General features: G+C 31.8%; 2 protein-coding genes across 2 annotated transcripts in view; both read left to right on the plus strand.

Moving 5' to 3' along the window:
* The first annotated feature begins 314 nt into the window (after nucleotides 1-314).
* On the plus strand, nucleotides 315-1,425 carry LOC129940219 (uncharacterized). The gene is made up of 2 exons (XM_056048480.1): nucleotides 315-878; nucleotides 954-1,425. The coding sequence occupies exons 1-2, from the start codon at nucleotides 445-447 to the stop codon at nucleotides 1,330-1,332; spliced, it is 813 nt and encodes a 270-aa protein (XP_055904455.1). The 5' UTR covers nucleotides 315-444; the 3' UTR covers nucleotides 1,333-1,425.
* Nucleotides 1,426-12,383: 10,958 nt separating this feature from the next.
* Nucleotides 12,384-24,687, plus strand: part of LOC129940257 (N-acetyl-D-glucosamine kinase) — a 54,953-nt gene continuing 42,649 nt past the window's right edge. The window contains exon 1 of the mRNA XM_056048536.1: nucleotides 12,384-13,202. Coding sequence (XP_055904511.1) covers nucleotides 13,177-13,202 — 26 coding nt within the window. The 5' untranslated portion in view covers nucleotides 12,384-13,176. The remainder of the gene's footprint in view (nucleotides 13,203-24,687) is intronic.

The following is a 24,687-nucleotide window of genomic DNA, read 5'->3' on the forward strand; positions in this document are numbered from 1 at the left end:
AAGCAAGTTGAGACAGAAAATTAAAGGGCGTTGTGTTTTATAAGTTTCAATAAGTAATATTATTTATTCTTTTTAGTTTAGTATTTGGCTCACCACTTATTAGATTATTATTAATATGAATCATTGTACAAACAAAAAAAAACTTTTTTTCGACAAAAAGCCAATAAAGCAAACAGAATTGTTCAAAACAATTATCCTCACAGTCTCCAATCTCATTTAAGAAGTAAAAACAAGAAAACCTTCTATTTTGATCGGTTACACTTTTATGCACTGGATGGAGCCATTTCTTTATGTCAGCTGACTACACTCATCGTAAGTATCATTTCTCTCGTCAAATCTGACATCTCAGTTAAGGAAAACCAAAACTGTAGTGCATTATAATTTTTTCTCATCTAATTTGTTTATTAAAATTCGAAAAATACTGCTAAATTTACGAAAATAATAATGTCAACAACATCACCTAACCGTAATAAAGCAACCACTACACCAAGTACAAAAATAACTGCCGAACAAGTTATAATTATAATTCGGTTGATAAAAAAATACAAATGTATTTGGGACAGAAATCATCCAGATTTTGGGAAGCGCCAAATACGATCTAATGCCTTCAAAAAAATTGGAAGCTATTTTCAACTAACCGCCGAAGATGTAAGCCGAAAATATCGACGGTATAGGAATTGTTACATTCAAGAACTCAAACAGATTCGTGAGAAGAAGAAGACCTTTAGTAATTTGTTTTATTTTGATGAAATGGATTTTCTGCGAAAGGTAGTTGGGCAACGTGCAGAGGCCGCCAAGAAATCTTCAGTAGTTTCTCCTTCCAGAGAAAGTTCTGATGCAATAAATTTAGATTATCACTTTAATACTGATGATGATGAGTAAGTATTAACATTAACAATATACAAAAAGTTTAACCTTTGAAATGAAATTGATTGTTTCTTTTTATTTTACAGGATTCCAATTGAATCTCTTGAAAATGATTATTATTTCGAACCTGTTGAGGAGCATTCACAGTTTTCTAGCTATGAGTCGAATCACTCAAATGAAGAACCTCTCTTGGTGGCTGAGAACATAAAAGAAGAAGTTGCTATGAGTTTAGAACCAGAAGTTGTAGATCAGGAAGAATGTTTAATTGAAGAAATACAAGATGAAAAAGAACTTGAGAATGCAACAAATGATAAATCAGATGAATTTGATATCTTTGCTGCATACTTGGCTAGTCAACTTAGAGAAATGGATAAGATATCGGCGTTGGAAACTATGGAAGAACTTCAACGAATTATTTTTAAACGAAGAATTCAAATTTTAAAAAGAGATCAATCAAGTAATTAGGAACTTTTAAGGATTGCATAAATATTTTAGTGGAATCAAATTAGTTTTAAAAATTTAAATAAAATTGATGTAGGTACATACTGTTAAGATCTATTGAAATCAAGCTTTATTTTTGAAGCCCAGTCAAATAACACAGAGCCAAAATCTTTCTCTTCATTCCAATTTTCTCCTCGATTCTTTCTCCTCGACAGTTACCTGAACTATTTTAAATGATTGGAAACAATTTGAGGCTGATCAAAGGTTTTTGAGCTTCCAATTGTAAGGGACTTCATCTCTTACAATTCACCTATATTTAAATAATACAAATTATATACCACGGCAACGCTTATTTACGATATTATGTTCAGCTTAAAGAAATACTCTTATTATACAGTCTGTTACATAAGAGCGTGGTCACTGTTCCACGTAGATACAAAATTAGAGTCCTATTTCTTTTTCTATGACATAGAATACACCTCAGTCCTTCATGCTTTTTGTAAAAAGTCAGCTGTCTGTCAAATTTAGTCTTCAATTGGTTTGAGGCAATTTTTTCTATGCTTGCATGAAAAAGGACCCAAATTAACGGGAAAGTCGAAGCAGTTCGTTAGCAAGTGGATAAATCGCTATAAAAAGGTCGGTAACATTGATGATTTTCCTGATCGCGGAAGTGCAAACAGTCTCAAAAAAAGATTCTCGCATTGTCCTCGAAAGAACCAACTTTGACTTTACATGATGCTGCTATGAAATTGAAAGCAAAAGGTGTTAACATATCTTACGGAACGATTCGCAAGCACTTGCTCTCCAATAAACTGAAATATCGCAGTTAAAAACCATTGAATTGGGCGAAGGAAAAGTTGGAAAAGTTAATTTTGCATGCTGTTTTTTTTTTAATAAAGTTAAACATTACAATTATTACATTTTTCGTTTCAGTTTCGAAAACAATATTAAAATAGTTTTGAATACAAATTAGTTCTTAAAAATTGATTCCCTTCATGAAAAACCGAACTGACAATAATTTACTTACTTACCTAAGGTGGCGCTACAGTCCTGTGTGAACTAGGCCTCACCCAACAAACTTCTCCATCTAGCTCGGTCCCTAGCTAGATGTCTCCAGTTTCGGGTTTAAGTTGGGTGAGGTCACCTTCCACTTGTGCGCGCCACCTGATCCGCAGTCTTCCTCTACTGCGCTGTCCTGTGGGTGTGGATTCGAAGACTTTCAATAATTTAGCTTGCATAAAATCTAAGGCTTAGCACAAGTAGATCCCGTATGATTGTAGAAACTGCAATAACAAATACAGATATTGTTTATTATAATTTGCCAGAAAATCCCCGAATATTAAAAAACCTATAAAAAAGTAATGACAAATCATTGAAAATTAGGGACCAGTGACTTACAACTCTCAACCATACCTGTGTGCGAGTAATATTGTCAGAGATGGAGGGGACCTACAATTTTAAGCGGATAAATTGAGAAAGCACAATGGAGGATTTGTCAATTTCTCGCAAGTTGCAGTACCCGTGAAAAAAATTAAGATCATCAATCGAAAATTAAGATCAAATCAAGACCTCTGGCAAACGTTTAAATACTTTCAATTATATGCGTTTATTTAAGCAATGATATGGCTACGTTCTGTAACTCCTGCATCGAGAGATGACTCTCATGAAACATGAACAAAAATAATGTGAAATTCATCTTCACACAGTTGTTCGGTTCAGTAAATTATTTTTTGTCGACTTGAAACGGTTCGCAATAAAACTTCTTGGAAACCAGGAAACATGTGAATAATAAAACTCTTTCTGTAAAAAGAATGTTGAGAAATGTTGTTCGTTTAATTTTCAAAATTACTCGACATGAAACAGGAGAGCGAGAATGTATGTAAATATGGCCGATAATTTAAAACCAGTAAGTATTTTGAATTGCATTTTGTTTTAAACGTATTTAAAGGGTAATCTAACTTCTAAAGAAGAAGGTAGTGCAACATCCCGATTGCTTCGATGAGGCTATTATATGGCCAATACTTAAAAAGGGTGACCCAAACGACCTAGCAAACTATAGAGGAATATCATTTCTTAATGCAAGTTTGAAGGTTTACACTTCAATACAAAATGGAAGGCTTATTAACTGGGTAAATTTAAACAACAAACTAAGCGAATATCAGTCAGGGTTTCGGAAAGGGTATACTACAGTCGATAACATTTTTATTCTTGGATGTATAATACGAAACAATCTCAATCGTAATGCTAAATTTTATATCTTCTTCGTTGACTTGAAAGCTGCATTTGATACAGTTGACCGAAAAACGCTGTTCTATAAACTTAACAACTTAGGTAGCACAGGAAAAACTTGTCAATCAAACGAGAGCTATAGCGTTCGTAATAGATGTAGCAAATCAAAAGAGATCCAAATAAATCGAGGACTATGTCAAGGATGCAATCTCAGCCCATTGTTATTAGCGTTATTTCTTGATGACTTGGTTGATTGGCTTCCTTGTGGAATGGAGTTTGAAATTTTAAAAATAAAAGTATTTATGTTGCTGATGACACTGTCATTTTGGCAGAGTCACCAACTTCACTGCAGCTTAGGATCAATAGGCTATGTATATGATTATTGTAAAAAATGGGACTGGAAGTAAATTTAGTAAAATCTAAGATAATGGTATTCCAAAATGGTGCAGGTCGGACCGCAAGAAGAGAAAACTGGAGATATGATGGAGTAGGATTGGAAGTAGTCAAGGATTATGTTTATCTGCAAATGACTCACGTATAATTTGAATATACACAAACTCCTCAATGCCAAGCCTGATGCTGCTAGAACGACTATTTGCTCTAACTGGAAGAAAATTTTCAATAATAACAACATATCAACAAACGCATAATATAAAGTTTTTAATGCAACTGCAAAAGCAGTTGCACAGAGAGCACAGATCTGGGGGTTTAGAAATACGAAATTGTTAAAAATTTGCTTCGATTCTTCCTTAAAAAAGTATTTTACCTTCCTCTAAGTACGCCTAAGTATATTTATCATTTGGAAACAGGGCTTTCGACACTCTTTGTATCAACATTGAAGCAGAGGCAAACTATTTGATACAGGTGATTAATATGGACCGAAACCGATTACCAAATATTATGTTGAGAAGTGTCATGCGTCGAAAAACTGGACTCTACAAGGATTGGATTGATCATGCTAAAAATTGTGGTATTATTCTATAACTAAATGGATGTACAAGTCTCCAGATGAAAAAGCACTGTACGAGGTTATCCAATCGATCGATGAAAATGAAAGGAACATATTCATAGAAAAGGCGAGAACATCTACGGAAAGGGACATTTATTCAAAACTTAACTATAATCTAAATGAACATAATTACTTTAATTATGAATTAAGAATCGCCCAAAATTATTTATATTTTTATATATTATCTAAATCGCCCAAAAATGAAAAATTTTAAATAGCCCAAAAATTATTTTTGGGCGATTTGGAATTTTTCTTCATTTTTGCAATTTGGGAGTTTTGGTTTTGGGCGATCTGGCACATGGCTATTTTTGCATTATGAACAAACGCCCACTCTTTTTGGGCGATTTGCCATTTTTGTTTTTTTTTTTGGGCGATTCAACATAATGTCAAATCGCCCAAAATTTTGGGCGATGTGATATTTATAAGTTACTATAATCTAAACGAACATAATTACTTTAGGCTCGATTTTCCAAGGAAAACTATTGGAACTATTTTTAAAGTAAGGCATTTATATTTATATTTACTATAAATAAATGTATATACAATGAGTAAGAGTTGAACTTCTTAGCTTAAATTATATGCCACACAGAAACGATTTGGTTAATATTTGCACGTTATGCAATATGGGATTGAACGAAAACCCTATCTACTTCATCGTTGTGTCCAATATTAAAGGAGCTAAGCAGACTTTTTTTTTCGAAAAAGCTATCTAAGCGACAATGAAACAGTAAGCTGCCTAAATGGAGAAGATTGGTTGCTGATCCAAAAATATACCACCGAGGCGTTGATCTATAGAAGGAGAATCATAGATGAAAATTTGTAAACTACCTTCTTTTTTGTATTTTTGTGTCTACTAAAAGTCATGTCTTTCTTTTTATTTTGTAAATAAACTTAAAGTAAGCAAATTTTCATTTTTCAATAAAAGTAATTAAAGTAATTTTGTTTCGATTAAACTGAAAGTAAAACCTACTGTCCACTTTATTGTTTCATTGAATCAAAAGTAAATTTTGCTACAAGTCAATAAGTAACAATTACTTGAAAAAAACTAAAAATTGTGTGATTTTTCATTGATTTTAAATTGAATATAAAATTAAATAACATCGTCACTCGGGCAGACGACATTTTTGTCATGCCTTATTATTTATTCCTTAAACCAATAAATTTATGTATACCTTATAGAACCTTAAAATTATTGACTAAAAATATCTATCTAGATTGGGTGTCAAATCGCCCAAAACTGAATCGCCCAAAATGCAAAAAAACGAAAAAATGTCAAATCACCCAAAAACTTTTTTTGGGCGATTTGACATTTCAATTTTTTGGGTGATTTGACATAATGTCAAAATGCCCAAAAAACAATTTTGGGCGTACTGGTGTTTCGGCAATTTTAGTTGGCCCTGTGTCAAATCGCCCAAATCTGAAAAATGTTGCATCGCCCAAAATTTTTGGCGATTTGATACTATGACAAATCGCCCAAAAAAGAAAAATGTCAAATTGCCCAAAGTAGAAATGGGCGTTTTGTCGCAATCCAAAAATACTAACATTTGGGGTTCTTTTAACAAATCGCTCAAAATATTTATTGCATTTAGACCAAAATATAAAAAAAAAGTCAAATTTTGTTCAGTATTTGTGAGTTCCTATTTTATTTTTTCTTTATACATATGTATGTCTGCATACAGATATTTACATATGTATTTACGTGTTCTAGTATTACCAACTTTTTATATACATACGAGTTTATGTCTACATATGAGAACTCAAATATTTCATATTTACATGTTTTCCTTAATGTTTAATTTGTGTAAACTTGCATCGAACTCTCAACTTACTTTCTGCATACAGGACAGCAGTAAAATGATTGCGACTCTGAAATAGATTGCGCCTGTAGTTCTAGATCGCACTCATTGCAAATTGGTAATAAAACAATGTTAGGTTTCAAAACGTAACAGATTATGCATACATTCATACATAGCTTCCTTCGTCCCTTCTTCTTCATCATCTGCTTCTTCTCCCTCATCTTCACTACTTCCAACACGATATTTTTCAAACATATTTTCGTAAGGTTCCAGTAAAAATGTTCTTTTTAACATAAATCATTCGATCTAAAAATCTCATTTTATAAATGGCACCGTTTTCAAGAAGCGCAGAAGCCCCCATTATATTTTCGTTCCTCTTCTATATCTATTTTTTTCCTTGATTTGGTACCAGTAGTACCACCACTTTTTGGTCAACATTCGTCCAAGTATGATCATGCCTAAGGGCAAAACGGGGCGCGTGCGCGTCCACGGGCGGCACGGAACACATCTTGCGACAAACATGTCAATCTTTCTTGAATCAATGTAGCTCTGAGTTCGTTTTTGATTCTTTTTAATTAAGAGAAGAAACGTTCCACAATGCAATTGGTCAAAATCATACTGAAGAAAATTCTTAGTGTAATTTCAACATTTGAAAATTCATATTCAATTTCATTAGTTTTTAAAAAATTATAAAGCTCTACAATGTTGTCAGTTTTTCATTTTCGTGTAGTTTATCTCCGTTCACATCTTCGGTGTAAAATTTAGCAAAAGATTTGCAGTTCTCTTTAAGTCTTCTAAATTCAGATTTTATAATCGAAAAAAAAGTTAAAACGTTGGCCAATCTTCGTTTATTTGTTTGTGTGTCGACAATGGGAAGAGGGGTTTTAATTTTGAATCTTTCTTTCCCAGTCAGAATTACTGAGGGTCCAGAGCCGAAAAAAAAGTATGGCGTGAGTTTCTGCACCTCATCCTTTCAGAAACGTCCTTATATTCAAAATCCGGGTTTTTTTGTCTGGCTGATGAATCAAAGTTATCGAAATTGTCCCTGAGCCCAATTATAGATTCATTTATTGCACTCAGCAAATTTATTGCAACATCCAGGGTAATATTTTGGTTTTGAAGTAAAGTACTTGTTTTATTAATTCTTTGCAATACAGAGTTCCAAAGTTCTGTAAGTGTGATAAATTCAAGCTTGGACATTTTTTTGCAAAGACTAAATGCTTCCTCTGTGGCCTCTCGTGCCTGTCCTAAATAGGTGGCTATAGACATCAAAGCTTCTTCAACTTCCTGATGACCTTTATATAAGGCACTTATTGCATTAGCTCGCACCGACCATCTTGTTTGAGAAAGACTTTTAAAAAAATTTTTTGGACCTAAATGAGCAGTCAACACACTCCATCGATAAGGAGATACAGAAAAGAAGTTTTACAATTTTTGAATAATGTCAAAGAATTTGGTTGCTTTTAAGACACACCCAGCCGCATGCACTCCTACCAAGTTTAATGAGTGCCCTGCATCTGCTACAAAAGTGTCAAATTTACATTTTACTTTTATTCTTGCCTGCAGACCAGAAAACCTTCCTGACATATTAGCCACGTTGTCATAGCTATGGCCTCAGTTATCAATCTGTTATCAAAATGTCATGATCCTCCAAAAACTTCAGTATGGTTTCCGCTAAATAATCAGATCTATGTTCGTTAATTGGAATAAAGTCCAAAAACCAACAGGCTCGTTTTACGTAGCAAATAATAAATGTTAGTTGATTAACATTAACGCTAATTGAAAAATATTTTACCATTTTGACTTCTTTTACAATAATTTTCCAAACCTGTCTTCCCATGAGATGAATAAATTCATTACAGATATATGCTGAAAAACCGCATGACCACTTCCTGGATTTCCAAATTTGCTTAAATGATCTGCGAGAAACCGGTCAAACTCGCTAAGCAACTCAATGCATCCCAAACAATTACCGTTATTGGGAGATCCGAGGATCTCATTATCACCGCGAAATGGAATCCCTCTCGAAGCTAAAAACTTTACAACAGCTACAATCCGAGTTTATGCAGTTTCATCATTAGGGCTCTGCCTCTGGCTTTTTGATTCACCTCTGGAATTTTTAGAAGATGTGGCAGACGAAATTTTTTCAACTTGAGAAGATGACGACTTATTGTCATGCAGCTCGGCTTTTTTAAATAAAAATAAATGTATAAATATTTCTAAAGAAACTGACTAATGAAATAAAAATGTGTGTTTGAACATTTTTAATTTCTTTTTACGAATGAAACTAAGTTTGGACACTAGGCATCAAAGCGCATTGAAATTTCTGTGTAAAACTGGATTTTGAAAATAAACAATGAATAAGTACAAATTAAGAGATCGTAACTATACGTTGCTTTGTTTTAAAGGGTGATTTCTTAAAAGCAAAAGGAACACATCAAATTCAGAAAAATACATGAAATCTTTATTTGAATCGATAGTACGGTCCATATAATTTAATGTTTGAAGATTATTTCATGCAAATGTTGAACTTGACTGCGCCTCAAATCAATGTTGGCGTACTCTTTTCAACAATTCGGCCCGTATCTCACGAACAAATGCTTTAATGCCGTCTTCCAATGCATCCATTAAAGCAGGCTTGTCTGTGAAGACATGAGCTTTAACATAGCTCCACAATAAAATAATGTAAATGCGTTAAATCGCACGATCTAATCGTCAATCGAACGTGAAATAAAATGTTCACCAAACTCGCCTCGCAATAAGTCCACCGTCTTGTTGAAACCACATATCATAAAAGTCAAGCTATTGCATTTTGGGCAAAAAAAGTTGGATATCATCTCACGGTAGCGCTCACCATTCTCAGTTACGTTACGATTTGCATCATCTTTAAAGAAGTACGGTTCAATGATGCCACCAGCCTATAAACCGCATAAAACTGTGACTTTTTTTGCATTGGTAGCTCTTGGGATGCTGCTGGCTGATATTCACTCCAAAATCGACAATTCATTTGAGCCAAAAATTAGTTTCATCACTGAATACAATTTTTGTGTGAAAAAGTGGTTCTTCGGCCAACTTTCCAAGAGCCCATTCACCGAAAATTGTACGTTGCAGTAGATCGTTCGGCTTCAATTCTTGTACCAGCTGTATTTCGAAAGGCTTCACACCTAAATCCTTTCGCAAAATTTTCCACGTTGTTGACTAACAGAGGCTCAATTGCTGCGAATCAATAATTTCTGGTCATCATTAACACCTTGCCAATACAGCTGCGATAATTTCTTCAGTTCCCACTGAACGTAAGTGTGTCGGTGGTTTAACGTCCAACAATGTAAATTTGGTGCGAAATTAGTCACAATAGCCGAATAGTTGTTTTAGTGTTTCTGACCATAATTTTTTTAACAGAGCACTTATTTTGATAATACAAATCAATAATTTGCAAGCGTTGTTCGTTTGGAAGATGATTAATGGTTAAAGTCTTTAACAAACTGAAGATGTTTGACAGTGAAATAAAACACGAAACGTAAGTCAGCTGTTTAAATCAGTGTTGCCAAAAAGATAATAGCTAAAAAATCACCCTTTATTAAGAGCAGCTCTGTTCTGAATTTCCATACAAACTAACATCATAAATTGGTGTATCATTAGAAATTCCTAAATCATAATAGAATAGCTAATTCCGAATTAAATAAAAACTCCTATTGCGAGCTTCACTTTTTTGGATTTCCGAAAAAATAAAAATTTTATATTTAATTTGACATACTCGTATATTCTGGACGGAAATCTATAAAAGTGAAACTAACAATAAGTCTGATCACATACGAATAAAACGATGTTTGTTAATCATAAACAAAAATATTCCATTTATTATAATTTCACATTGTAGCTGCATTAATGGAGATTTCATGTTTGTGTCCACAGTCCGTTAAATCCACGGCACTTTATTGCTGGAAAATTAAATGGAAAGTCTATTTGTCTAAAATATGCAATTACTATGGGACATTGTAATAGATTCTATGGTCATTCGTAATGCCGAATTTTATTCATGAAATCATAATGTGAAACCATTTTTTGACTATGTAAGCCCCCTTTTCAGTAAGGTGTAGATAAGTGTAGGTATTAAAGTATTACTTGCAGACGTTTCTCCAACAATTGAAGTGAAATACGATGTCAGTTTTTGTAATTTCTCAATTAATTCTTTCTGTTGTTTAGATTTCTTCCTTTTTTCGGATCCACATACATATAATTTCGCAGGGAATGTAATTTAAATTGTTCAGCAAAGGTTGTTGTTCAGCAAGGAAAGTTCAAATTCTGATCATTCATTATGCATCTAAAATTGTATCGAAATATTGAAAATAGACCAATAGAGGTTAAGTGATGTTTCAGCAATGTGGGGGCCCCTGGTGATTGCGGGGCCCTGGGCCTGGGCCCAGTGGTAAAGAGGGGTCTAGCCGCCACCCAACCGCAAAGAGCGTCACGCCGCGCGCCGCCCCCTCCCCGCGGCGGTTTCATAGAACATATTACCTTTCACAAATATTCACAAACATGATTATTTAAGTAAATTTATATTCATTTACATACCTTTCGTATTCAAAACTTCTCATACACTAGCTTAGCCTAGCACTCCGGCGGACATCATGCACTTTCCAGCAATTCTACACGCGCGGGACATTTTTCTTGATAGCAAACGTAGCATGTTTTGTTTTCCGTTTTGGTTTTTATTTTATATATTTGCTTTTCGTACCTCACATATAACAATTTGCTTTTATATTTTTTTCCGTCAAAAATTTCAAATTCCATTTCGAGGAAATACAAAAAAAACATTATTTTACGAGGATAATTCACCAACTTGTTACCACTTTGAGGAGTGTTTTTACAGTTTTACACTGTCTTATCAGGTACAATTACAATTCTTCTTGAACATAATTTTTATCCCAATTTAACGAAAGTGTTGAATCGCCCAAAATTATTTATATTTTTATATATTATCCTAAATCTCCCAAAAATGAAAAATGTTAAATAGCCCAAAAATTATTTTTGGGCGATTTGGAATTTTTCTTCATTTTTGCAATTTGGGAGTTTTGGTTTTGGGCGATCTGACACATGGCTATTTTTGCATTATGAACAAACACCCACTCTTTTTGGGCGATTTGCCATTTTTGTTTTTTTTTGTGCGATTCAACATAATGTCAAATCGCCCAAAATTTTGGGCGATGTGACATTTTTAAGTTTTGGGCGATTCCGTTTTGGGCGATTTGACACCCAGACTCAACCAAATGTTAGTAAAATTGTTAAAAATTGGTTTTCGACTAAAAATCTCGTTAACAAAAACAGATTTTGAAATCAAAGTATTTTACTATACAGAAAATTTTGTTGGTAATTTTTAGTTACTTTCTTAGAAAAATTCAGTTAAAAACTTTTTTTACAAAGCACGAAAGCCTACAAAAGCAACACAAAATTGATGGGAAATGGTTTTCGACTCAAGTATTAGGAGAACAAAGAAAGACATTGACTTCAAATTATTCATATCACAAAATATTGTTATGAATATTTCGTTAAAGTTTTAATCAAGTCAAATTGACAGACGTGATGGAAAGTTATCAGTGTGGGTCGCGTTCCGGTTTGTTTTATAGTATTTTCATTTTTGTGAGTTATTTCTTGGGGAGTTATATTTCACTGAGCTAATTTAAAAAAAAAATCCATTTATCTTTTACAAACCGGGACGGAAAAGAAGATAAACAATAACTTTTATCTAAGATAAATCATAACTCACAGTTCTTCAATCTTCCATTTCATTCTTCAAATTCTCTTTTTCAGAAATAAAACGTTTTTTTCTTCAAATATTCAAATTAACGGTTTATTTAATTGGTCTAAAATTGTGGTTTCCATAGAGATCTAAATGGTCTCAATCTAAAGGTATAAACTAAAGCAAAAAGCTTTTTTTAAAGCTTAAAACGAGAAGGTGGAGGTATTCTGTTGTGTTTTCAATAGAAAATACAACTTGAACAGATTGATTTCTTGTTTAAGAGCGCAGATTTCAGAGAGAAATAAATCGTGAAATAAATCGCCTGATATTACTGTAATATTAATAAATCACACGTAAATATTATATGCAATTATTACTGTTTCAACAACAAAAACCAAGTGCACTCTTTCACTAGAAAGTAAGGAATCTCTACAATGACGTTTTCGGTCCTAAACTTTCAAAATAAACAATAGTCGCCAAGAGATTGGATGGGACGGGGGATTACAAAAACATGATGTGTCAATAGTGTCACTCTGCGAAGGAGGGGGCTCGTTTGAGAGAAACAAAAAGCCTCCGCTGGCAATCGGTGGATTTTGGTGGTTCACAGAAAGTAGCGTAAGCTAAATCATTCATTCGTGTCGCGAACGCTTAAGGGACAAGCTGTGTGGTGTTGTGCGTGCAAATTATCTTTTAGTTGTTCCAAACGCGAGAAATTTCATTTTTGTTTCGCCTTCATTTCTCGAGATTCTTTCCAAAAAACACTCACCTTTTTCGTTTTTGATTTACCTTTACTTGGCGATTAAAATATTGCAGTTAAGACAAATTATATCACACGGGTTTTAGAAATTCCTGTTTTGAGAATTTAAACAATTATAATTTTTGTTTATTTTCACGATTTCAAGTTATTTCGGTTTTTTGTGCAGTTTTGACAACTAAGCGAAATTTAAAACGTAAAAAGTTCATGCAATTTAGAGAAATTAGTTTTTCTCTTAATTTGTTTAAAATTTTTGTTTGTTGTTATTGTGGTTGAGAGAGCGAGAATTTTGTATTGTTTGTTATTCCGCGTGATTTTGAATTAAATTTATAAACAAAAGAAAATGCAGTTCTTTGGCGGAATCGAAGGGTAAGCACAATTTTCTATCAAATATCCACTTGTTTATAAGTTCACACTTTGCATTCTTCGACTATCGACTTTTGATAGGGAAATAATGTGCTGGCGCAATTGTTTTTCGTGTTGCTTAATGTCGTACATCTTTAGATAAAATATAATAATGGTGATGAAATTATAAAAAGGTTTATATTTATGATAAAAAGTAAGTACATACGTGGTGATTAAAGCTAGGGATGATTTCAAACATTTCGAATAACCGATACTTGTCAGGGAATTGAAGAACAATTTTTAAAAAAGGCTTTTTGTAAGTCTAACAACTGACAAAATAAGTATTTTGTGAAGAAAAATATATTATAGAAGTCTTGAGAATTGGGAAGTTGTAAATAAGTCACGATTATATCGTGTTAAATATTTAACCAGAAAACGTACAATATTTCATTGTAGTGTGATAGCATATAGTATTTAGTTATTGTAACTCAGCGTGACGTTTGGTCATGTTTAAGTGTGGAGGGGTTGGTCTAGACATATTGACATGAGCTGATGTGTTGCTTAATTAAATATCTCAAAATAAACTAGGAACGGAATTAATTAATTCTTTGATAGTCAAGATTGAAGATTGAGTCCTTTTTGTGAGCATAAATAGTTAAATAAATTTATCGTGTATTAAAAAAGACTACATGAAGTTTGATACTGTGTTATGAGTATTCAAGTTTGATAGATTTAATGATCAAATTTGAGCAAAAATATTCGTTCCTACAAAAGGTTGGTCATTTTGATCGGAATTAAAAGTTTTTAGAGATATTTCTGTAAAAAATTGGTTGAAATATCTTTTAAACCAATATAACCCTTGCGTCTTTGGCGAATGTTTCCCTCCCCGCAATGAAATACCACTTTTTCGATAGGTTTTGATGGCCTTAATTCAAATCCAACTTCAAAATATATCGCGTCAGGTTTTTGGTATTATACTCACATGTGCATACGGCTTTTTTGAGGCTGTCTTAGCATATACAGTAGCCTTTTATCAATAAAATCAGTGATAGATTTTCAAATATATAATCCTTTTTTTTTTTCAATATTTAGTTGAAATAATTAGATTATTTCATTTAATTGTCGACAAAATCTTCGTGAGTTGTAAGATTACACCTGTTTATGCTTAAACAGTTTTTAACACAAAATAGTAATACGATTTTTGTTTAATATTAACAAAAATAAATATACAAATAATTAAAATTAAAGTTTGAATTCGAAATCAGCATTAAAAATTAATTCTAGTTTTCTCCAGGCTTCATATAAATTCAAATATATACTCATAACTAATGAAAATTTCAAGAAACTAAATAAGTTAATAAAATCATTAAAATTATATCTCTAAGCGAAAGATTTTAACTTTGCGAAATCATCACAGAATTTACTGTTAAGAGATATTTTAAGTTTTAACCAATCCTTAAAAACACAGTTTTTGGTTGGTTTTAGCGTTTTTAAGAAGCATAGTTAAAAAACCTAAAGTGATTAAAAATCGAATTAAGGACATCTTAGTGTTTTGAAAAAGTATTATTTTGTTTATGCTACACAACAAATTAGTAATTTGATTGACCAATGATAATTGGTTTATTTAAATTGTTTTATCATATCTTAAACAATTGTTGTTAACTTTTTTTTAAGTTTTTAGAAAAATCTAATTGATACGTTAAACAATGTTTTGTTATTTTTTTGTTTGAAATATCAATCGATAGACAATAATAGCAGGTTATAAGTGTTGATTCCATCACAGCCTGATTAAAAAATGTCAAGACTGAGATATTTGAAAAAAAAACTTTGGAAAAACTATACGCAAAGCAAAACAAATAAAATGCATGAACTTGAGTCTGGTTAAATATAGTATTTCCTGTATTTTAAGACTTAAAAATACACCTGCAAAATAAGTTTCTCTTCAAAAATGCAAATTCCATTTAGTTAAAAAAAATAATGAACTTGTTAATTATCAAATATTATTAAGGAAGTATAATGGTTTGTGCAGAAAAAAAAAGTTATTAAAATCGGTTCATTAGTTCTAGAGCAAACTTAAAAACAAAAGAACGGTTCCATTGGGGTACCCTTCTGGAACAACACAACAATATTTTTTTTTGTTGGTGAAAAAGACAAGTCAAGAAAAAAATGTCAAGGAAAAAATACAATCTTTTCGTTCGTTTTTAATATAATTCGAATTTTTGATTTTTTACCAAACAAAATGCATTGGGACTACTGTAATTAGTCTTAAAAAAGAAGTACAAATTACGCCAAACGGGAATCTTATTAAAACTTTAATTTCCAAGTTTAAACTCAATTGACCAAATAGGTTCGATTGTCCCATAACTATCCAAAAAAGGCTCGACTAATAATAAAAGTGTAGAATAAACATAGGCTCAATTTTATTTTTTATTTTTATCAAATGGTGATACATATATTCATTGTGTATAAATTCATCGTTTATCAGAGGCCCTACTATGTATTTCGATTCTACTTTTGATTCTGTTCGAAACTCATTTCCGATTCTACTTTCGAATCGCACTACGTATGAAAGTAGAATCGGACGCCGCCGGTTATATCAACTTGTTTTCAAAAAATGTTCTACTTTCGAACGAGTATCAAAGTGTTTGACAGTTTTAAAAACAAAACAAATACATACATCCAATTTTTGGACAAGAATAATTATTACAAAAATGAAAACCGTTGGAATTTGGTTTAATTTGCAAGGAAATGATGAACGGTACTAGCAAATTGAACGCAGAAGCATAAGAGATAATTCTAACATAATGGAGCTGAGTGGGAAAAGGTTTGTATATGTATATTGTATATGTATATGGTAGAATGAAAGGACTCATTCTTAAAAAGAAATATGTACAGTACATTATACTTTTGTTTTGATTTTGTTAAGAATTATCGTTTTTTCTAAAGACGGGTTTATGTTTTTACTTAACACCATATCATTCGACATGACTACACGCAAAAGGCGATTAAGTTATCAGCAGCATTGAAATTTTTGGCAACAGGATGTTACCAAAACCAAATCGGTGGTGACAAGAACGCTGAATTTGCACAGCAAACCATGTCAAAAATACTTGCCGAAGTTTTGACTTCAATCGAAAGAGTCATGTGCCCGCTAATGATGAATTTTGAAATCAATGAGGAACGGAAACGAAAATTCAAACGCTATTTTTGGAAAAATCACGAATTCCAGGTGTAATTGGGGTATTAGATGGAACTCATATTTAACATTTTACTTACACCTTATATTATATTCGATTTTTCCTTGTTTTGAATTCTATTTTCGAGTTACGTAGTTCCTCGTTTATTCGCAAGTTCATAAGAATATAGTTGGCACTACTAGAACTATTCGATTCTCGTTCGTTCGAAAGTAGTCAAATAGATACATAGTATTAATTTTTCGTATTCGAGCAATTTCATTGTAGAATCGAGTTACATATTAAGGCCCCAGGTAAAAAGCTCGAATTTTGTACATGCTTAAAAAATGTCTTCTAAAACATTTAAACATTAATTAATTTCTCATAAGAAGTTCGTGTAATGGGTTCGATTTGTCGAATTGAAAATTATAAAATATTTTTAGAAAGATGTCTGTGGTTGCGTTCTTCCTTCATACGTCCGTACGTCCAATCCAATTAACGTTTTTTTTTATAAATCAACAAAACTGATCAAAAAATTTGTCACCTCCAAAACTTTTCATTAACAAAATGATTTTATCTGCAAAACAATTTTGTGCAAAGAAAAATAAAGTGGTAAGATTTTGAGAAAAATCAAATTGACGGTTTTTTTATAATAAATAAAAATCTAAAAAAAGATTACTCAAAGTTGGTAAAAATTTAATTTCGTCTCAAAAACTTGTTATTGTGGCTTCAAACTTATTTTATTTTATAAGAAATATTATTTTCAACATTCGTAAAAATTTTGAGAAAAAAATAATTGACAGTTTTTTTTACAAAAAATAAGAACCTAAACAAAAAATTGATTTTCGACTCAAATATCTTTTCGAAACTTTGAGATATTGGCTTTAAACTACTGTTTTCTTTTAAAAAATATTTGACAGTTTTTTTACAAAAAATAAAAACATAAAAAAACAATACTAAAACTTTTTAAAAATTGACTTTCAAATCAAAAAGCTTTTCAAAAATTAAGAATATTGGTAAAACTTTTTTTATTTCACAGAAAATATTGCTTTCGATATTCAGTAGTTTTTTAACTTCCCATAAAGTTATTGTAATGGGTCCGATTTGTCAAATTGAAAAAAAGTCGAAATAAAAGATTTTTAGAAAGATGTCTGTGAGTGCGTGTGTACGTACATTCGTAAGTCTGTACGTTCGCAACGTTTTTTTCGTCGTCCAAAGCTCAAGAACCAGAAGAGATATCGACTTTAAATATATTTGGGTTACACAGATAATAAGGCAGAAAGATGCAGAAAGGGCCCTCAAAAAAATTCCGTTTTTTGTTTTTTTTTTACCATAGCAGTTTAAAAAAGGTGAACATTTTGGTTAACCCTAAATATTTCGTTAACCAAAAACGCTACAGACTTGAATTAAATTTTATATAATATAATGTAACATTGTAACGTGATACCAAACAAGTACATTTTTTGAACAAAATCCTATTAACGGTTTTTATAAATCAAAAGTATATTTTTTGAAAAAAAATCCTATTAACGGTTTTTATAAATCAAAAAAACTAAAAAAAAATTTGTCACCTCAAAAATTTTACGGATACAAAATGATTTTATCTCCAAAATAACGTTTTTAGCATCTGGTAAGATTTTGAGAAAAATCGAATTGACATTTTTTTTTATAAAAAATAAAAATCTAAAAAAAAAGTTTGTCTAGGTGAGCTTTGGCAAACTGTAACGTAGATTTCAGATTTTTTTTTTGATACAAGCGGGTTTTCTCTGAGCAACGCACCCACGTAGATTTAACAAAATTTGGTAAAATTGATTTTCGGCTCAAATATCTTTTCAAAAATTTTGGATTATGGTTTTCAACTAATTTTAATTTATAAGAAATATTGTTTTCAAAATTCTGAAAAAATTTGAGAGAAATCGAATTGACAGTTTTTTTACAAAAAATAAAATCCTAAACAAGAAAATAAATAAAAGCTGGAAAAAATTAATTTTCGACTACAATAGCTTTTCAAAACTTTGAGATATTGGCTTCAAACTAATTTTATCTTATAGAAAATATTGTTTTCAATATTCGGTAAAATTTTGAGAAAAATCAAAAAAACAATACTAAAACTTGCTATGAATGTACTTTCGACTCAAATGCTTCTCAAAAATTAAAAATATTGGCTTCAAACTTATTTTATCCCACATAAAATATTATTTTCGACATTAAGTAAATTTTTGAGAAAAATCCAACTGTCAGTTTTTTCATACAAAAATAAAATCTCCTAAAAACAGTACGAGCATTTGGTAAAAATGATGAGGTTCACGATATCACGTGAACTATAGAAGATATTGACTTCAAATTCATTTCATTCATCCAATTTGTATTTGTTTATATAAGAAATGAGAACTTTTAAGAAATGCTGCTAAAATTGGTAAAAATTGGTTAACGACTAAAAAATCTTGTTAACAAAAATGGATTTTGAAACTAAACTATTTCATCATATACAAAATATTGTTATTAATTTTTAATTTTTTAAGAATAACTATACATAAGAATAACTAAATAATAGTTTCAACTGATAAATTTTTTCTGAAACAGATTTCAACAGATTCCATACATTTTAAACAAACTATTTACAGAAACGTAGAACTTTATTTTTAACTTATTTACTTATAAAGGAAATACCTTTTAATAATATTTTTGGTTCATGAGAACTATAGTTCTGTGTAGGTACTCAAAATATTAAGAGTGTCAAGGGCTGAGTTTTATCAGAGTTATATAAATAGAACTCATTCTTTATACATAAAATAAAATTTTCGTTTGTATATTCAGGAAATCACGTTGACATAGACTTTTTTTTTTAATTTACTTTAAAAATTAATGTACACAAATTAAATTAATTTAAATCATACAATTTTCGCTTTTTTAAAAATAATGATACTTATAGTACAAATATACATAGATTTATCAAAAAAATGTTCTAAATATAGTTTGCGTTCAGAATTTACTATAAGACTGTAGGTTTTTTTTTTAAAGTTATAGGTAAACATTTAAGCTCATGTATTTCTTTTTTCGAGCATTAAAAAGATTTGGAGAAAAATGTTGTATTTTATCTGTAAAGTCAATTTTTATAAGAAAATCCAATTTCTCGAACACAAATATTTTTCGTTTTGTTTTAAATAATCTGACAACAATCTGCAGCCAATATAAGTATCTAATAAAGTGATACATTAATGAGGTGCTTCCGTCAACTATTTATTAAGATATAGTGTCACAAACTTCATTTGTTCGTCAAATTTGGATTTAGAAGATTTTGCGTTTTTTCTGGAATCTCAAATAACTTTGATATTTATTGGATAATTATAATACAGTCCCACAAGCTTAAAACGCTAAAAAAACATAAGGTAAAAATTGATTTTCAACTTAAATATCTAAGAATATTGAAATGAAACTTATTTTATCATATGCAAAAGATTCTTGGTGTATAACTTTAAGCGGATTTATTACAAAGATCTAATGACCAATTTTTTTTTTCAGAAAAAAAACCTTAACACCTACAAACTTTAACTGGGGGGTCATTCCGTAAAACGATAATCGCTAGGCGATATCGTTTCGACGATAGTCTCACTTCACGTAAGACGATAATTGTCAAAGTGATATCGTCAAAACGATAGCGTTTGCACGATAGCTAAGTAGGTATCGTCTGCTATTAATTTCCATTGACAACTAAGCAAATTGAAGCAAAAAAGTTTCGGTCTAGTTTAGTTTTGTTACAAAATGAAAATAAAAACTCAAAAAAACACAATGAATTGGGTTACGCATTTTTTTATATACAAAACATTAGTAATCTCTCTTAATTGCTGTTAAATAAATAAAACAATTGTAGTTCTGGATTTGCAACAGAGGACTTTATGATGATATTATAAACAATAAATTTGCCAGACGGTTGTCGCTCTACATTCATAATGTAGGTATATACATTCAAAAGTAAAATTTGTTCTAACTATTGAAACTTTGGGGCGTAGGAACATTAGTATATTCGACAGGCAACGATTTTTGTATCGCTCTTGCACAAAGCACTAATCCAAATTAGTTTTGGAAACAATAAATATTTTTGAAGCCAAGTTATGTTCCCTGTGGATATAATGAAGTCTTCCCTTTGACCAAATTGGGTTTATTACTGCAGCTGATTTACAAAAATATAAGACATTGAACAAACATTTTCATTCATATTATTGTTTTATCTTCAGCGGCAACAAAACACAAAAAGTGACAATAACAACAAACATCACAAAATAACTGGTATGCTTATTAACAATACGTTTTTTGCAAATTTTCAAAATTTTCCATAGAGGAAAACCAAGTTTAATAACATTTTCAAGTTGTTGAACAAGCATTATCTTTCGTTGAGTTCATTTTGACATTTGGAATATACTCAACGAACTTATACTGAAAACGATTGAACGAGACGATAGTGATAAAGTTACGTGAAGCAAATAATTGATGATATCGTTAATGATAATCGTTTTGACCATTATCGTTTCGGAAATTACGGAATGACACCACTATGCTTCCTAGATAGTGACGTGGATTCCTTACTTACTTACTTAAGGTGGCGCTACAGTCCTGTGTGAACTAGGGCCTCGTCCCTGTATTTCATCCGCTTTTGTCATAGTCCATGCTTCTGCACCGTATAGCAGGACGGGGATGATAAGGGTCTTATATAGCAACACTTTGGTCCCTCGAGAGAGGACTTTCCACTCAATTGCTTTCTTAGTCCAAAGAAACAGCGGTTAGCAAGAGTTATTCTGCGTTTGATTACAGCGCTGGTGTTGTTTTCTGCGTTTACAGCGGAGGCTAGGTAGACGAAGTCCTTGACTACCTCAAAGTTACGTCTGTCGATGGTGACGTTTTAACCAATACGTTGGTGTTGTATGTCCTTTCTTAACGACAGCATGTTCTTTGTTTTGCCCTCATTAACTGTTAAACCCATTTTTGCCGCCTCTGCCTCAATACACACAAAAGCCCCATGGACATCACGCTGAGTTCTTCCGATTATGTCAATGTCATCAGCATAAGCCAGTAATTGGACAGACTTTTGAAAGATAGGGCCTCTAGTGTTGACGGTTGAGCTCTGCACTATTTTTTCAAGCACGATGTTAAAAAAATCACATGACAGCGCATCACCTTGTCTTAAACCTTTTTTTGACATCGAAAGGTTCTGTTAAGTTGTTTCCAACCTTTATGGAGCAGCGTGAATTCTGCATGGTCATCCTGCACAAACGGACGAGTTTGCCAGGGATGCCAAAACTAGACATGGCTTTATACAGCTCGTCCCTGTATATCCTGTCATATGCCTTGAAATCGATGAAAAGATGGTGGGTGTCGATTTGGTGTTCTTGGGTTTTTCCAGGATCTGCCGTAGTGTGAATATTTGATCAACTGTATACTTTCCTGGTCTAAAACCACACTGATAAGGACCTATCAGGTTGTTGACGATGGGCTTTAGACGTTCACAAAATACGGCAGAGAAGATTTTATAGGCGATTTTAAGTAGACTGATTCCAGTGCAGATATAATCACAAACTTAATTATTTAAAATTTATCAAGCCCAAAGAAAACTCATGGTTTGATTGGAGCTTTAATGAGGTTATTAGAATCAAAAATGTTAGTTTCCGGAATAAGTTCAAACAAGCTAAAAAGACCACCTTTAACGGACATATACGACGCATTACCATTTTCAATGACCAGAAATTACGGCAAAAATACTGCAATGTCCCAATAGTAGTAAACATATCTGGTCATTATGTAAAAAATTTACGTAACACTTCGTCTTCGTTGGTTACGAAGCTCCTTTCCAACGTCACTCCTTTTGTAAGCTCGATTGATAAAGCCAATTTGCTTGCAGCACAGTTTGCTGTTAATTCGATGCTGCCAATGAGTGACATGACTCCGCTGGTACTTGAAAGCATAAACGAATCTTCTTTAGCACTCGTAAAGTTTCGAGAAGATAGAAAACAGCATTTGTCTAGCCTGTCCCGAATCCCCAAAAGGCCAATATTCCTCACCCTCTAGCTATTATTCAATCACACTTACGTCCCTTCTTTCCAAGGCCATGGAAACACTGATTATTTTCAGCTTAAGAAAAATCTTGAAAATCAAAAGCTTCTTAATGACCGATAGTATGGCTTTCGCAGCAAGAGGTTCACTGTTGATCTTATGTTTTATCTCACCGAACAGTGGAATAAATCTTTACATCATTTTTCAGAACGTAAAATAATTGCACTTGATATTTCAAAGGTATTTGGTACAGTTAAGCATCAAGCTCTCTTCAAATTCTGATACTCACAAAATAAACACTGGTGTGCCCCAGGGCTCCGTTTTGTCTCCGCCGCTCTTCTTTATTTTTATAAAAATGATCTTTTGTCTGAAACTTCTAACCCACTAAATTGCTTCGCTGTAACCTCAGCTCCTAATATTCGTTTTTAGAATCTCATCCCTGTTCTTCATATGTGCATTACAAACCACTTGTTGTGGAGTGATCACATATTTAAGATCGCCAAAAATGCTTAGGTTTTTTGTGACTATGCAAAAAGTTTTTACCTCTTCTGATGATACAAACCGTTTGTTTGTCTAAGACCTCTATATTGTACTTGAGTCTATTGGATAGAATTGAATAGCTCTAAAAATAATAGAAAAGCTCTTACCGAGACATTTGCTTCTCTTGAAGATTGTTTTATCGATATTTTCACCAACAATGCTCTAGTTTTCTTAAGCCGCACTACACGAATATGGAACGCTTTGCCAGGCTCAATATTTCCCACTTTATAATTGCTCGAACTGTGATTAATCATTATAAGGGTATTCATAACCCCTTTAGTTCGCGCTCAATATAAAAAAAAAATATTTGTAAACACAGTCCTTGGATATGTAAGCATGTTTTTCAATCATATTTTATTAATCTCAAATTAGACTATGCTAACACAATAAATTCAAATCCTATGGTTGACCTTGGTAATTTGCAGTTATCTGTAGACAATGTCTTACAAGTCCTTTTATCTCTTGAAAAAATGTTTCTATTTCACCAGACAATATTCCACCAATTATTTCAAAAACTTATGCTAATATACTTGCAATACCACTTTGTATAATATTTAACCTTTTTTTAAGTAATGGTGAGTTCTTAGATGAATAGAAATACTCTATAATAACTCCCCTTCATAAATTAGGTACAAAAAGTTCGATTGAAAATTACAGGCCAATTGCAAAACTGCAATTAATTCCTAAGATTTTGAAGCTGTAGTAAAAATAAATTGTATAATTTTATTCACAATAACATTTCAGTTTACCAACATGGTTTCTTAAAAGGTAGATCCACTACTACAAATTTATCAATATTTTCAAATTTCTTTCTATCACAGATCGAAATGCATTCTCACTATTACACTGATTTTTCAAACGCTTTCGACCGCGATCAACATAGTGTTCTCTTAAGAAAACTAGAGATATATGGATTTCACTCTTAGCTCCTAATGTGGATAAACAGCTATTTAGTAGGTAGAAAACAAGTGGTAAAAATTGATAATGCCTTGTCTAAGGAAATTATAAATTTTTCGGGTGTTCTTCAAGGTAGTCACCTTGGGCCACTTCTTTTATGATTTTTATTAAAGACTTACCATTACATCTTACTTTTACTAAATATCTTCTATTTGCTGACGATTTGAAAATATTCAGTTCCATAAATTCACTTAATGATGCAAAAAAAAGTTCAAATTGATTTTTTAGTTAAATTGTGTTATATCAATGGGCTATATTTTAACAATAAGAAATGTAGCGTTGTGAACTTTTCTAGAAATCACAGTCCATTATATTATAATTATAAACTTGAAAACGACATTTTACATAGACTTAATAGCCATAAGGATCTAGGCGTAATCTTCGATACTGAAATTAATGTTTCAAATCACATACACCATGCGATCTCAAAAGCAAACTTTATGCTAGGTTTTGTTTTTCGAAATTTAAAAGATTTCGGAGATCCCTATACATTAAAAGCTCTTTATTCTAGTCTCGTCCGACCACATTTAGAGTATTGTACTGTTATATGGAGCCCTTTTACCGCCTCTAGCATTCATCGTATAGAAAAAGGCTCACAAAGTTTGGCTTACGAAAAATATTTGGTTATTCAAATGTTCCACCTTAACAGACTAGGTGTATTTTAATTGATCTAAAACTTCTTGCTCAGAGAAGAAAATTAAACTCAAAACTTTTTGCTTTTGATGTCTTGAATTTTAATATTGACTGTCCAGTTTTGTTATCTTACTAACTTACTTGCTTAAGGTTGCGCTACA

This window comes from Eupeodes corollae, chromosome 1, assembly GCF_945859685.1.
Source record: "Eupeodes corollae chromosome 1, idEupCoro1.1, whole genome shotgun sequence".
Classification (NCBI taxonomy): Eukaryota; Metazoa; Arthropoda; class Insecta; order Diptera; family Syrphidae; genus Eupeodes; species Eupeodes corollae.